Source organism: Chrysochloris asiatica, unplaced genomic scaffold (assembly GCF_000296735.1).
Source record: "Chrysochloris asiatica unplaced genomic scaffold, ChrAsi1.0 scaffold00257, whole genome shotgun sequence".
Taxonomy (NCBI): Eukaryota; Metazoa; Chordata; class Mammalia; order Afrosoricida; family Chrysochloridae; genus Chrysochloris; species Chrysochloris asiatica.
In genome coordinates this window covers 1,265,814-1,277,841 of record NW_006408775.1, presented here as the reverse complement: position 1 = coordinate 1,277,841, position 12,028 = coordinate 1,265,814, and the positions used below count along the sequence as shown (strand labels likewise).

Below are 12,028 nucleotides of genomic sequence, written 5' to 3'. Positions count from 1 at the left end.
CCTCATATGCATGCAAAAACTGGACAGTGAATAAAGAAGACCATAGAAGAATTGATGCTTTTGAGTTATGGTGTTAGAGGAGAATATTGAAAATGTCATGGGCTGCCAAAAGAACCAACAGACCTGTGTTGGAAGAAGTGCAGCCAGAGTGCTCCTTGGAGCCCAGGATGTCCAAATTTTGTCTCTCATACTTCAGACAGATTGTCAGGAGGGACCAGTCACTGGAGAAGGATATGTTTGGTAAGGTGGAGGGTCAGAGAAACAGAGGAAGACCCCCAGCGAGATGGATTGGCAAAGTGGACTCAAGCATGGCAACAGTAGTGAGGTTGGCCCAGGACCGGGCAGTGTTTTGTTGTGTTTTGCATAAGATCGCTATGAGTCAGTATCAACTTGATGGCACCTAACAATAAAAACAAATATAGGGTTCCTAAGAGTTGCTGGTGGGTTTAAACCAGTGACCTTGTGGTTGGGAACTCCTGGCATGGCACTGTAGGGTAAGCACTGGACTACCATTCTACTCTGCTCCCTGGGGTCACCTCAGCAGCAAAGACTTGGTGGTTGGCCTGCTGAGTGCTGGCCTGGCCTTGGGAACAGCAGAGAGGAATGCAGGCTTTGATGGAGGACAGAGGAAACCAGAACGGAAGTTACAGCAGACCCTATCCTCTGGACTGCTGGGTGCAGCTGAGTGTCGGTGAAGCAAAGTGCAGCCCGGGAAGAGGCTGCGGGGTCCTGAGAGAGAAGAGCTGGCATTCAGGGAGGTGAACAGAGCAGGGAGCTCACTACTGTGTTGACCCTGTGTTGTTGTTGTTGTTGTTGTTGAGAATGTACACAGCAAATAAAACAGCAGTGCAGCCATTTCTCCATGGACACTTCAGTGACAGGGGATGACATTCTTCAAGCTGAGCAAACCTCCCCACGCTCCTTTCCTGAGACCGCCCCATGCCATTAGCCCAAACTCCCTGTCCCCTAAACTTCCTCTCTAATCTCTTGCGTTTCTGTTGTCAAGTTTGACCTCAGACAGATCTTAAAAGAGCAAAATGCTTCTGGCAGACAGTGTTTACTAGTTAAGTTAAATGATTGGTTTTAAGAAGGCTTCAGGGGTAATTTTGGTTGAAGGTTTAAAGATCCTCTAATGGCAGTAGTTTTGGGACAGTCTCCGTGGCTCCAGATAGTCTGGATTCATGAGCATATGAACTTCTGTCTTGCATTTACGCCCTCTAGACTCTGCTGATTCCAATTTTTACTGGGTTGATGTGACTCTTTCTCACCATTAGGTCTGCTGGCAGCCGGCACCGACAAAGGGCGTGTTACCATGTGGCGGAAGGCACCAGGTCCCCTGAGCAGTCGTGGGTCAGAGGGCAAGGACAAGTGGGTCCTGCAGACGCCAACTGAGCTAGAGGGGAACATCACACAGCTCAAGGTTCGGCCTCATGGGAAATCTTGTTAGTGTAGTCTCTCATCCAACCTAAGACCGTATGAAAATGACAGCAAGAAAAACATGCAAGGGCCTTTTGTGTCTCAGAGTTGCAGAACATGCCCCCACATGTGGGGAAAGTGTCACTCTCTCAGAGTGACCGGTCTGCGCACACAAACACCTACTGAAACGGGCCAGCGAACAGTAACGGGAACACAAGGAAAAGGGGAGTGAGCCGATGGATCACTCTACAGGATATAAAGGGTTAATCTCACAAACTCCACACTTTTCCTCATCTCGTGCACTGTTTTCTTCATCTAGTTGCCGATGTTGGCATGCAGCTTGGACTTCATAGATACTGAATGTAATGTAGCTTTTCTCAGAAGGAACCCTGGGGATATGGTGGTTAGACGCTTCTGTACGCTTCTGTACGGTTGGACCCCACCAGCTGCTTCACGGGGGGATTTGTGGCGCAGTTCTAGTCTGTCGTAAAGGGCCATAATGAGATGGCGTCAATTCAACAGCAGTGGCGTGGTTAATCTTTATCAAAACGGGTTTCCAGGTCCTTCTCATGCAGAGCTGCTGGTGGGTGGGAACCGCTGACCTTTTGCTTGGCAGTGGAGCACGTGCCTGTTAGGCTCCCAAGTCTCTACCTGTAGGTTTCATGAGGAAACAGCTGTATGTGTGTGATGGTTCTCTCCCCATAGGGAACACTGTGTTTCTCCGTCATCTGTTGATGGATACTTTTGTTATTAAGTGGGTCTCTATCTGTAGATGCCCTTCTTACAAGTCCCCTATGTGGATCCAGGAGTGGGACTTCTGAATCACTTTTCGGAGGGTGTCAGTGTTTTTACATTTGTAGAGTGCGTGCTCTTGTCTGCTGTTAGGTGCCCCTAAGGCTGTAAGAACTCACAGCAGAAGGAAACCCTCCGCGTCCTGGGCCACCCTCCTGAACCAGTGTGTAGTGCGTCTCACTGAGGGGCTCCCTCTGTTTGCTGGCCCGCTACTTTTCCCAGCACAAGGTGTACATTTTCCTTGATAAGAGTGTCTGAAAAGCCGTCCTGATGTTTGTACAGTGGGGTTCCAGGAAGAGCCTGCTGGCAGTGAACAGCATCAGCTCTGTGGTCATCCTCAGCGAGCAGGCCATGGTCGCTCACTTCCACCACCAGATGGCAGCGGTGCAGCTGTCCTCCAGCCTGCTGCATGTGGCCTTCCTGGCATCCGGCACCATCCACGGCCTGCGCCTGGACATGCACATTAGCGGCGTGTTCGCCAGCAAGGTGAGGCGGGGCGTAGTGGGGACAACCCGTGGCCTGGATGCAGGAAGGTGGGTCCACTCAGGACTTCATCCCGATGCCAGCCAGGGTCATGAAGAAAATGATAATACTGCCACTGTCAACTGCTCAGAAAGGGATCACAGCTGGGGACCAGCTGGAGTATGAGAAAGTGTGGACCTAAACTCAAAATCATCAAAAAGACCAGTCTTCTGGTCAGACAGAGGCTGTTGTAGCCCCTGAGACTGGACCAGGGGTCACCTTTCAGCCAAGCACGAGACAGGTCTAATGGGGAGCAGTAGCACTAGGGAGGTACACACACCCACCTCAGAAAAAACAACCATCTAAGATGAGAAGGGCAGCGTTCAGAAGAGGCAGGAGTGAAGGAGGAGTGGAGCCAGGAAGCCCAGGGAGGACGTGGGAGGAGTGATGTCACACGGAGGGGTCACAGTCAATGAGATGATACAAAACGGGTGCGAGTTCTTCAATGGAAAATCGATCTGCTCTGTAAACCTTCACCCAACTCACATTAAAAAGTTGTGTTTTGGGTTTTGTTTTGTGTTTTAAATGATACAGCACAGGGTGTTCACACCTGTGAAAAACTGGCTACTCCATGCCCATCCAGGTGGTCCAGCTGAGGCTGGGTGACCAGGAGGCAATGTTACCCCTTTGTTTGAGGAGCAAGGCGGGCATTGGAATGTGGCCCGGACCCCCACAATCAGCCTCCACACCCCCTGACGTTTGCTCTTGGGTTTCCATGGCCTTCAGGATGCAGTGGCTGTGTGGAACGGGAAGCAGGTGATGGTCTTTGAACCTTCAGGAGCCGTGCTTCGAAACGCAGGTAGCAATCTGTCTGCACTGACCGAGGGGATGTGGGGTTTCCTGCAGCAGCCTGCCTCTCTACCTCACATCCCTCACTTTGCAGGTACCTTCCTGTGTGAGTCCCCAGTGCTGGCCATGCATGAGGAAAGTGTCTACACCGTGGAGCCAAACCGGGTCCAAGTGCGAACCTGGCAGGTGAGACGTAGTCGACAGGCCCCTCCCTCCGAATGGGGGCCACAGCTTGTCTGTGCTCCTCACTGCTCCACCCGGCCCACCACGTGTGTTAGCTTACATGTGACTTGGTAGCCCAGTGCTGCTTTTGCCTGTGAAATGGTCCCTCAAATCCCTGCGTCTCCAATGTGTGTGGCCAGTAGCTCCTGGGGCCTCGGCTGGGCATCGAGGTGTCCAGCTCCCTGATGTCTCCTTTCCGCAGGGAACCGTGAAGCAGTTACTGCTGTTCTCTGAGGCCGAAGGCAACCCCTGCCTCTTGGATGTCTGTGGGAGCTTCCTGGTGGTGGGCACGGACCTGGCACACTTCAAAAGCTTCGACCTTTCCCGAAGGTGTGCATACTGTCCATATGAAGGCAGCACGTTGTTCAAAGTTGCTGTTAAGTGCTATCGAGTTGGTTTTAACGCATAGCAACCCTGTGTAGGGTTTCTGAGGAGCAGCTGGCGAATTTGAACTCCCAACCTTGTTAGCAGTCCAGGGCTACACCAGGTATAGACATGTGATGAGTAGAAAATGGAATTGAAGCTAGAGAACATCTTTGATTCTGGTTTCAGCATTGACGTCCCACCTGGATTCTGAGGAAGGCTCCCACCCCATCTGGGGGCAGTGAGGGTGGGGGAGTGTTTCTAGGACATCAGGTAAAACCTAAGAAAATCTGAACAAAGCATTTTTAAAAGTCGGAATGAGCCACTGCTGTTTTTAGCTGTTCTCCTGGCAACCCCACATATGCAAAGAGGAAGGCTTCACGGCCCTGCCCAGGCCTGTGTTCTGAGGCACCCTGGGCGCCTGCGGATGGCCAGACCGCGTGCGGGCTGATTGCTTGGGCTACACTGAACCAGGATTATCTGCAATAAGCCAGAAACCACGAGGCGTCAGTGTCAGGGATGTGTCCGTCACAGCTCAGGGGGCAGGCCCGTTCCCCCGTGGAAGCTGTCCCGCTCTTACGGGTCAGATGCACGGAGCAGTGTCTCTCGTGTATTCTTTCTGTAAGAAGATGAAGGGGTTCAGATTGGATCACAAACATACCCGTGTTCTGAGTTGAGAACCCTTGGTGGCACAATGGTTAAGCGCTCGCTTTCGAAGCAGAAGGTCAGTGGTTTGAGCCCAGAAACACTCCAAGGGAGAAAGATGAGGTCAAGAAGACAGCCTCGGAACCCCTCCGGGTCAGTTCCGCCCTTTCCTACAGGGTATCCACTTGATAGCAGGAGGTTGGTTTGGTCTCATCTTTTTCTCTGAGTTTGGCCTGTCCCACGTCTCACATGTGATGCGCGTTGTCAGAGTGCTGGCTCCCTCTGGTTATGTGTGTGTATACAGAGGACTGGGGCCCTCGGGACGGGTCCTTGTCGCTGGCCATCTGCACACAGTGTGGGCACCACGGACCACGGGTATCTGGTCCGGCTGAGCGGTCTTGTTCCTCTGCAGGGAAGCCAAAGTTCACTGTAACTGCAAGAACCTAGCCGAGCTGCTCCCTGGCATCGGTGGCATTGCCTCGCTTCGCTGCAACGCCAGTGGCAACAAGATCAGCCTCCTCCTCACAGAGGTGAGTGCCAGCCGGCAGAGGGCAGGTGTGCTGGCTATTGAAACCTTGTGCCTTCCCTGGCTGCTCTTTGTCCACACACCTGATTGTCACCTCACAACAAGTTCTTCTGTGGCTATGATTAGCCAACGTGCTTGTTAAGTGATGGGTAGGTAGTTGGGAGTGTCGGCGTATGGTTAAGCACTTGACTACTAACCAGTTGTAATCCCCCTAGAGATGAAAGAAAGGTCTGGCAATAACTTTCCCAAAAAATCAGTCACGGAAAATCCTGTGGAGCACACGGTTCTACTCTGACGCCATCAGTGTCAACTCAGCCGCAAGTGGTTTGGCTTTAAAAAAATAAAAAGACAAAAACTCAGGGCCCCCTAAGCAGTAACCCCCATTTCCCCTCCTCCCAGCCCTGGGGGCGACTGAGTTCCTTCTTTCCTTCTCTGTGCACTTGCCCACTCTGGACGCTTCACACTCTGTGTGTGTCCTTTGGTGTCTGATGTCCTAGTCACTGGTTTGTAGAATCACTTAGTCAAGAACTAGTAAGTGAGCAACTGGTTGGGTGGGTGAAGGGCAGAGACAAGCCGGGGGCATGGTTCTCTGCGCCGCAGCGGGGCTGGAAGCTGGGTGATGGGTGGGTGAAGGGCAGAGACAAGTCGGGGGCATGGTTCTCTGCGCCGCAGCGGGGCTGGAAGCTGGGTGACCGGTGAGCTCCCTGTTGTCTTCTCTTCCGTAGCCCGATGGAAGCCCTGACTCCAGGATCTGCTTCTACGACGTGGAGATGGACACGGTGACCACTTTGGACTTCAGAACTGGGCAGATTAACCAGAAAGAGACGCTCTCCTTTACTGGGCAGGAGACCAGGAAGTGAGCATGCACGGGAGAGCTTTGCGGGTGAAATTACTCCTCCACTTCTGGGCAGGTGGTCACTAAACCATGTGCCCCACTTTCTACGGCTGGTCCAGCAGACCCTGTGGGTAGTTCTCTGTCCTACACGGTCACTGAGCCAGAGTCCACTTGACTGCGTTTGGTGTTTGGGTTTCTTCATAAAACAACCTCTTGAAATCCTCACTGTGGCCTTAGAAACTCACCCCTCACCTGCCTCACCCCCCAGCCTCGTCCATGCCAGAGCCCCATGTCCTCAGGTGCACTTGGAACAGCCCACAGAGCTGTGTCCCAGGGACTTTCCCAGGAGCACCCTTGTCTTTCAGGAGCAGCATCTTTGTGGGTGAGACCCTGGGGCACCTTGTCCCTGTGAGCCACTTCTGGAGCCAGACAGAACCAAGGCTGTTTGTATGCGAGGCCATCCCTGACACACGTGGTGTCCAACCACCAGCCACAGAGAGGCAGCCCTCCACCAACACAGGCACGGACCCCATGGTATGCCAGCCGTGCACGCATGTGCAGATGTGTGTGCAGACCACATACCTGTGATGTGTGTTTGTGTACATGTGGAGAGATACATACATGTGTGTACATGTGCATTCATGTGTTTTCATGCTTGGCTATGTGTGCGGTCCTTTTGCATACATGAGGGTGTTTGTGCATGGGTGTACATGTGTTCCTGTATGCTTCTATGCTTCTGAGTATGTTTTCCAGCATGCAAAAGTGTGCAGACCACATACATGTGTATACATATGCACGTGTGCATGCTCGTGTCTACGTGAGTGTGCACGTGTGTGTAGGTGTGTGCTTGAGTCCTGGCTCCCTGTCCCCACAGGCAGACGTCACAGTCCTGTCTTTCTTCGTCTCCGGGGAGCATGGTATCCTGCTGCAGGACAGTTTCCCCCGGCCAGCCCCCTTCCAGGCTCTCCTGGGCGTCGAGGTCCCCTACTACTACTTCACCAGAAAGGTTCGTGGCCCAGGGCTCCCAGCAGCAGCCCCCACCCCCTGGCCCCACGGGTTCCCCATGGAGGACTCCTGGGTGAGGGAGGTCAGGATGGCAGCATGAGGCCAAGGGGGGTTCACTTCTGACAGGAGGTCAGGGCTCTGCAGCTATCCACCCCTGCAAACGGGGGCCTCCCATGTCTTATCTTTCGTTTCTTGAGATTCTAGCTGCCTTTGAAAACATTACAACCTTTTGGGTTCACTATAGGAAACTGAGAAAGATGATAGGAATCCTAATCCCACCACCCAGAGATTGGCGAAGGCCGGCTTCTGTGCTAGTATGCGGGTGCACATGTCTCACACGTATGGCTGGTTTTCAGGTTACACACACACACACGCTCACATGCTGGGCTGTATTGAATGCCTCACATACCTTCCCTGGGACTCCTGTCTCCTCAGTTCCAAGCAGGACATAGAGCATCTACCTGTATTTTCCACTTCTGGAGTTTAGTGGGAAGCTGCCATCGGTGGGGGCCTGCACAATCTGCACAAATCTTTAAAGAAGCAGGCCTTAGTCCACAACCCCAGCACCAGAGACCCCTCGGGACATATGTATCCCACACATCATACCAAAATCCTTATTACCTCAAAAAAATCTTTTTCCTTTTCATTCAAAATGCTTCCCGTTATGGAAAACACGTGGTTTCAACAAAAGTTCAAAACAAGAAAGAATTGGGTCTTGAAAGAGTTAAACCCCGTGTTAATGTAAGGGCTTATGGTGTAGCTATGGTGTCGTCTCCCTGCAGAACTTTCTGAAACCAGATGAAAGCTCTTACTGATAGACCTCCAGCTTTCTCGGGTGGGCGATCTACCCTTCCTAATCTGTGGAAACCCGGATCACAGCCACTTCCCACAGGAGCCCTGGCTGTTCTCTAGACCTGGACACTCAGGCCTATGAGCTCCGTGTTGGCCATCTTAGGATCTCCATGAGGCCACAGACTGGGGGGAGGGACCTTCTCCAGGGAACAGATGTGAAACCTCTATGCACACGGGAGCATATGTGCTTTTCGTCTCTCCTGTGTCTTCCTGGCCTTTATGTTGAGGAGGGACTGACTTGTACAGTCTGGACCTTATTTGTGTTTTCATGAGGTGGCCAGAACTCGACCATAAAAATGAGCAGCTCTCTGTACCCTTCTAGTTTTCTATGACTACCATGTGCGACCCACCGCACTGCTGTCGAGTCGAGCCTGACTCGGGGCCACCCTGCAGCAGCAAGTGGAACGGCCCCATAGGCTTTCCCAGACCCTCCTCTTGGCACAAGTAGACTGCCACGCTGCTCTCCCGCAGCTCTGCTGGTGGGCACTACCGGAGCTCCTTTAGGGCCGCTTCCATGCTTCATTCTTGACTATCCCCAAACAAACGTAATGTTGTTATTGTGTGCCATCATCGAATGTGGTTCCGACCCATGGTGACCCTGTAGGACAGCAGGACTGCCCCATGCTTTCTGAGGCTGTAAATCTCTGAGACGGAGCAGACTGTCGCATCTTAGGGTTAACAGCCAAGCACTTAGCCGCTGCGCCACTAGGGCTCCTTAGCGTGCCTGACTGTGTACCCAAAGGCGTGTGGGGAGTGGAGGGAACACTGAATTGGGGAGGTTAGCGTGGGGACAGCATGTGTAGTCCTTTGTGGGAACCTCTACATGACTGGGTAACCTAGTGCTGACTTTACTGCGCGCACCTCGTCAAAGTAAAAAACAATAGAAAAGTCTCTGAGTGGGTCTCTCCCAGCTTCTCCCCAGGGCTAACTGGATTTGGCATGAAGGATTTAGGCGCTGTCTTAGTCCCTTCATGCTGAAGTAACACAAATACCGCAATTGGAGACATTAAAAGACGGGACTTTGTTCTCTGCAGTGGCTGGAGGCTGGACGTCCAGGTCAGGGCCTGGGCTTTGTGGATACTTTCGGTGGTTTTCCTTCTACTTTCTGGTGTTTGCCGGCAACACTTGGCATTGCTTTGCTTGTAGAGGATTGTCATGTGGCGCGTCTTTGCCCACGCATGCGTGTACACTGCGTCTAGTCTGCTCTTTTTATAGCCCAGAGGATGGGCTCTTTAACATAATACAGAAAAGGGCCACATTCACAGGTACTGGGTTTGGAATTTCAACACTGATTTTGGGGGACACGATTCAATCTATAACCTGGGGGTGGGGTCCAGTGGCTACTCCTTGTTTTGTGACTATTACATGTCCAGGTGGTTCTCTGGGTCTGAGGCTCTGCCAGAACTTCACATAAGAGGATGAGTTAAAAGGTCTCGCCCCTAGGGTTCTAGTTCATATAATGCATAGGTTTATTCCACCTAAAATGGCTGTAACCCTGTCTCTGCAATCAGTGGGTGGCTACAGACACAGTCTCTTAGTAATTAATGCACTTGTCTTAATCTTGTTAAGAAGTCTGGTGTGGCACTGTTTAATAAGCACTGGGTTGTTAATTGCAGGCTCAGTGGTTCAGACTCATCAGCCACTCCTCAGAGACCCTATACAAGGTCATTATGCGTCAAAACTGGCACTCTGTCACAACACTCTTGTTAAGGTGGCACTTAACGATGCACAACGCTAAATGCTAAGATGACACTTGGCATCAGCAATCTTGTTAAGGTGCCTAAAACAAAGAGAAAAGTCCACTCAAAACAGTGGCTTCCAAAGGGGTCTGCTGAGCCAGTGAAACACAAGGCAGAGAGGTCAGCAAATGATTTGGGGGATTCCAAAGGGGTCATCGTCATAAATGTTCCATAGAGGATGATCATGAAGAAATTTTAAGAAAATTGAGAAAAAGCGAGGAAAGCAAGTCCAGGAAAGGTGCATTAAGGAATGTTTTTGTCCATCGTGACAAAGTACCTACTTGTCATTCCAACGTAGCCAAGACTGTCCCATGTGAACTTCATTGGCAAACCTGACCCCGTCCACTCTACAGCCCTGCTCTTGCCCCTTCTCTGGAGACGCCATTTTGTTCTCCAGACTCAAAGAACATTGGGAAGGACCACAATCTGAGTTCCCCAAGAATGCCCTAACTGCTGCCTTGACATGGTTCGAATCCAAGAAGGCAGAATTCTTAGGGAAAGCATTGTTTTTTGGTGTCGGTTCCAACTCGTAGCAACTCTGTGCACAACTGAAGAAAATGCTGCCCAGTCCTGGAGAAGGACATCGTGCTGGTAAAGTCTCCAGAGAACAAGAGAGGAAGTCTTGCCATCATCACTCATAAGGAACACTTGGGCCATACTTCTTCCAAAACAGATGGTTTTCTTCTTTTCTTATGGCAGTCCTTGGTACAGTCAATATTCTTTACCAACACTGAGATTCAAATGCATCAATTCTTCTAAGGTCTTCATTATTCACTGTCCAGCTGTCGCATGCATATGAGGCTATTGAAAATATTATGACTTAGTCCTCAAGCTGACATCTTTGCTCTTCAACACTTTAAAAAGGTCTTGCGCAGCAGATTTGCCTAATGCAATACGTCATTTGATTTCTTGACTGCTGCTTCCGTGAGTGTTGATAGTCGATCCCCAAAGAATGAAGTCCTTGACAACTTCAATCTTTTCTCTGTTGATATGAATGTTGTTTATTGGTCCAGTGGTGAGGATTTTTGTTTTCTTTACATTGAGATGTAATCCATACCGAAGGCTGTGCTCTTTGATCTTCATCAGTAAATGTTTTAAGTCCTCTTCATCTTCAGTAAGCAAGGTTGTATCATCTGCATATTAACAGGTTGTTAATGAGTCTTCCTCCATCCTGATGCCACGGTTTTCTTCATGTGACCCAGTTTCTTGGATTATTTGCTCAGCATACAGGTTGAATAAGTATGGTAAAAGAACACAACCCTGTCACACACCTTTCTTAATTTTAAACCATTTAGTGCTCCCATGTTCTGTTCGAACAGCTGCCTCTTGGTCCAGGTACAGATTCCTCATGAGCACAATTAAGTGTTCCGGAATATACATACTTCACAATGTTGTTCATAGCTTGTCATGATCCACACAATTGAAAGCTTTTGTGTAGTCAATAAAGCACAGGTAAACATCTTTCTGATATTCTCTGCTTTCAACCAAGATCCATAGGACATCAGCAATGATACCTCTCGTTCCACGGCCTCTTCTGAATCTGGCTTGAACCCCTGGAAGTTCTCTGTCAATGTATGATTGTAGCCGTTTCAGTATTACCTTTAGCAAAACTTTACTCGCATGGGATATCAAAGAGATTGTCCGAAGATTTCCGCATTCTATTGAGTCACCTCTTTTTGGAATGGGCACAAATGTGGATCTCTTCCAATCAGTTGGCCAGATAGTTGTCTTCCAAATTTCTTGTATAGATGAGTGAGTGCCTCTAGTGCCTTTTCACTTTCTTGAAATATTTTTTTATTCCATCAATTCCTGGTGCCTTGTTCTTTGCCAATTCCTTCAATGTACCTTGGACTTCCTCCTTCAGTAACATTGGCTCTTGATCATATGGTACCTCTTGAAATGGTTGAACATTAACCATTTCCTTTTGGTACAGTGACTCTGTATATTCCTTCCATCTTCTCTTGATGCATTCTGCTTCATTCAATAATTTGTGCAGAGAATCTCACAATAACGAAAGTTGAGGGTTGAATTTTTTTTTCAGTTCCCCCAGCTTGAGAAATGCTGAGCGTGTTCTTCCTTTTGGGTTTTCTGATTCAAGATCTTTGTAAATTTTGTTGTAATATTTAGCCTTATCTTCTCGAGCTGATCTTTGAAATTTTCTGTTCAGCTCTTGTACCTCCTCATTTCTTCCATTTGCTTTAACATCCTGATGCTGGAGAGCAAGTTTGTGTCTCTTCTGACATCCATTTTGACCTTTTCTTTCTTGTCTTCTTAATGACTTTTTGCTTTCTTCATGTATGATGTTCTTGATGTCATCCCACA

The 12,028-nt window shown here is 49.9% G+C and overlaps 1 protein-coding gene across 1 annotated transcript in view; it reads left to right on the top strand.

Moving 5' to 3' along the window:
• The window catches only part of IFT140 (intraflagellar transport 140 homolog (Chlamydomonas)), a 65,381-nt gene that overhangs the window by 15,603 nt on the left and 37,750 nt on the right, over window positions 1-12,028 (top strand). The window contains exons 8-16 of the mRNA XM_006873945.1: window positions 1,275-1,420; window positions 2,491-2,694; window positions 3,457-3,529; window positions 3,614-3,705; window positions 3,944-4,071; window positions 5,162-5,279; window positions 6,001-6,131; window positions 6,476-6,644; window positions 6,985-7,116. Of these exons, the coding sequence (XP_006874007.1) occupies window positions 1,275-1,420; window positions 2,491-2,694; window positions 3,457-3,529; window positions 3,614-3,705; window positions 3,944-4,071; window positions 5,162-5,279; window positions 6,001-6,131; window positions 6,476-6,644; window positions 6,985-7,116 (1,193 nt within the window). The remainder of the gene's footprint in view (window positions 1-1,274; window positions 1,421-2,490; window positions 2,695-3,456; window positions 3,530-3,613; window positions 3,706-3,943; window positions 4,072-5,161; window positions 5,280-6,000; window positions 6,132-6,475; window positions 6,645-6,984; window positions 7,117-12,028) is intronic.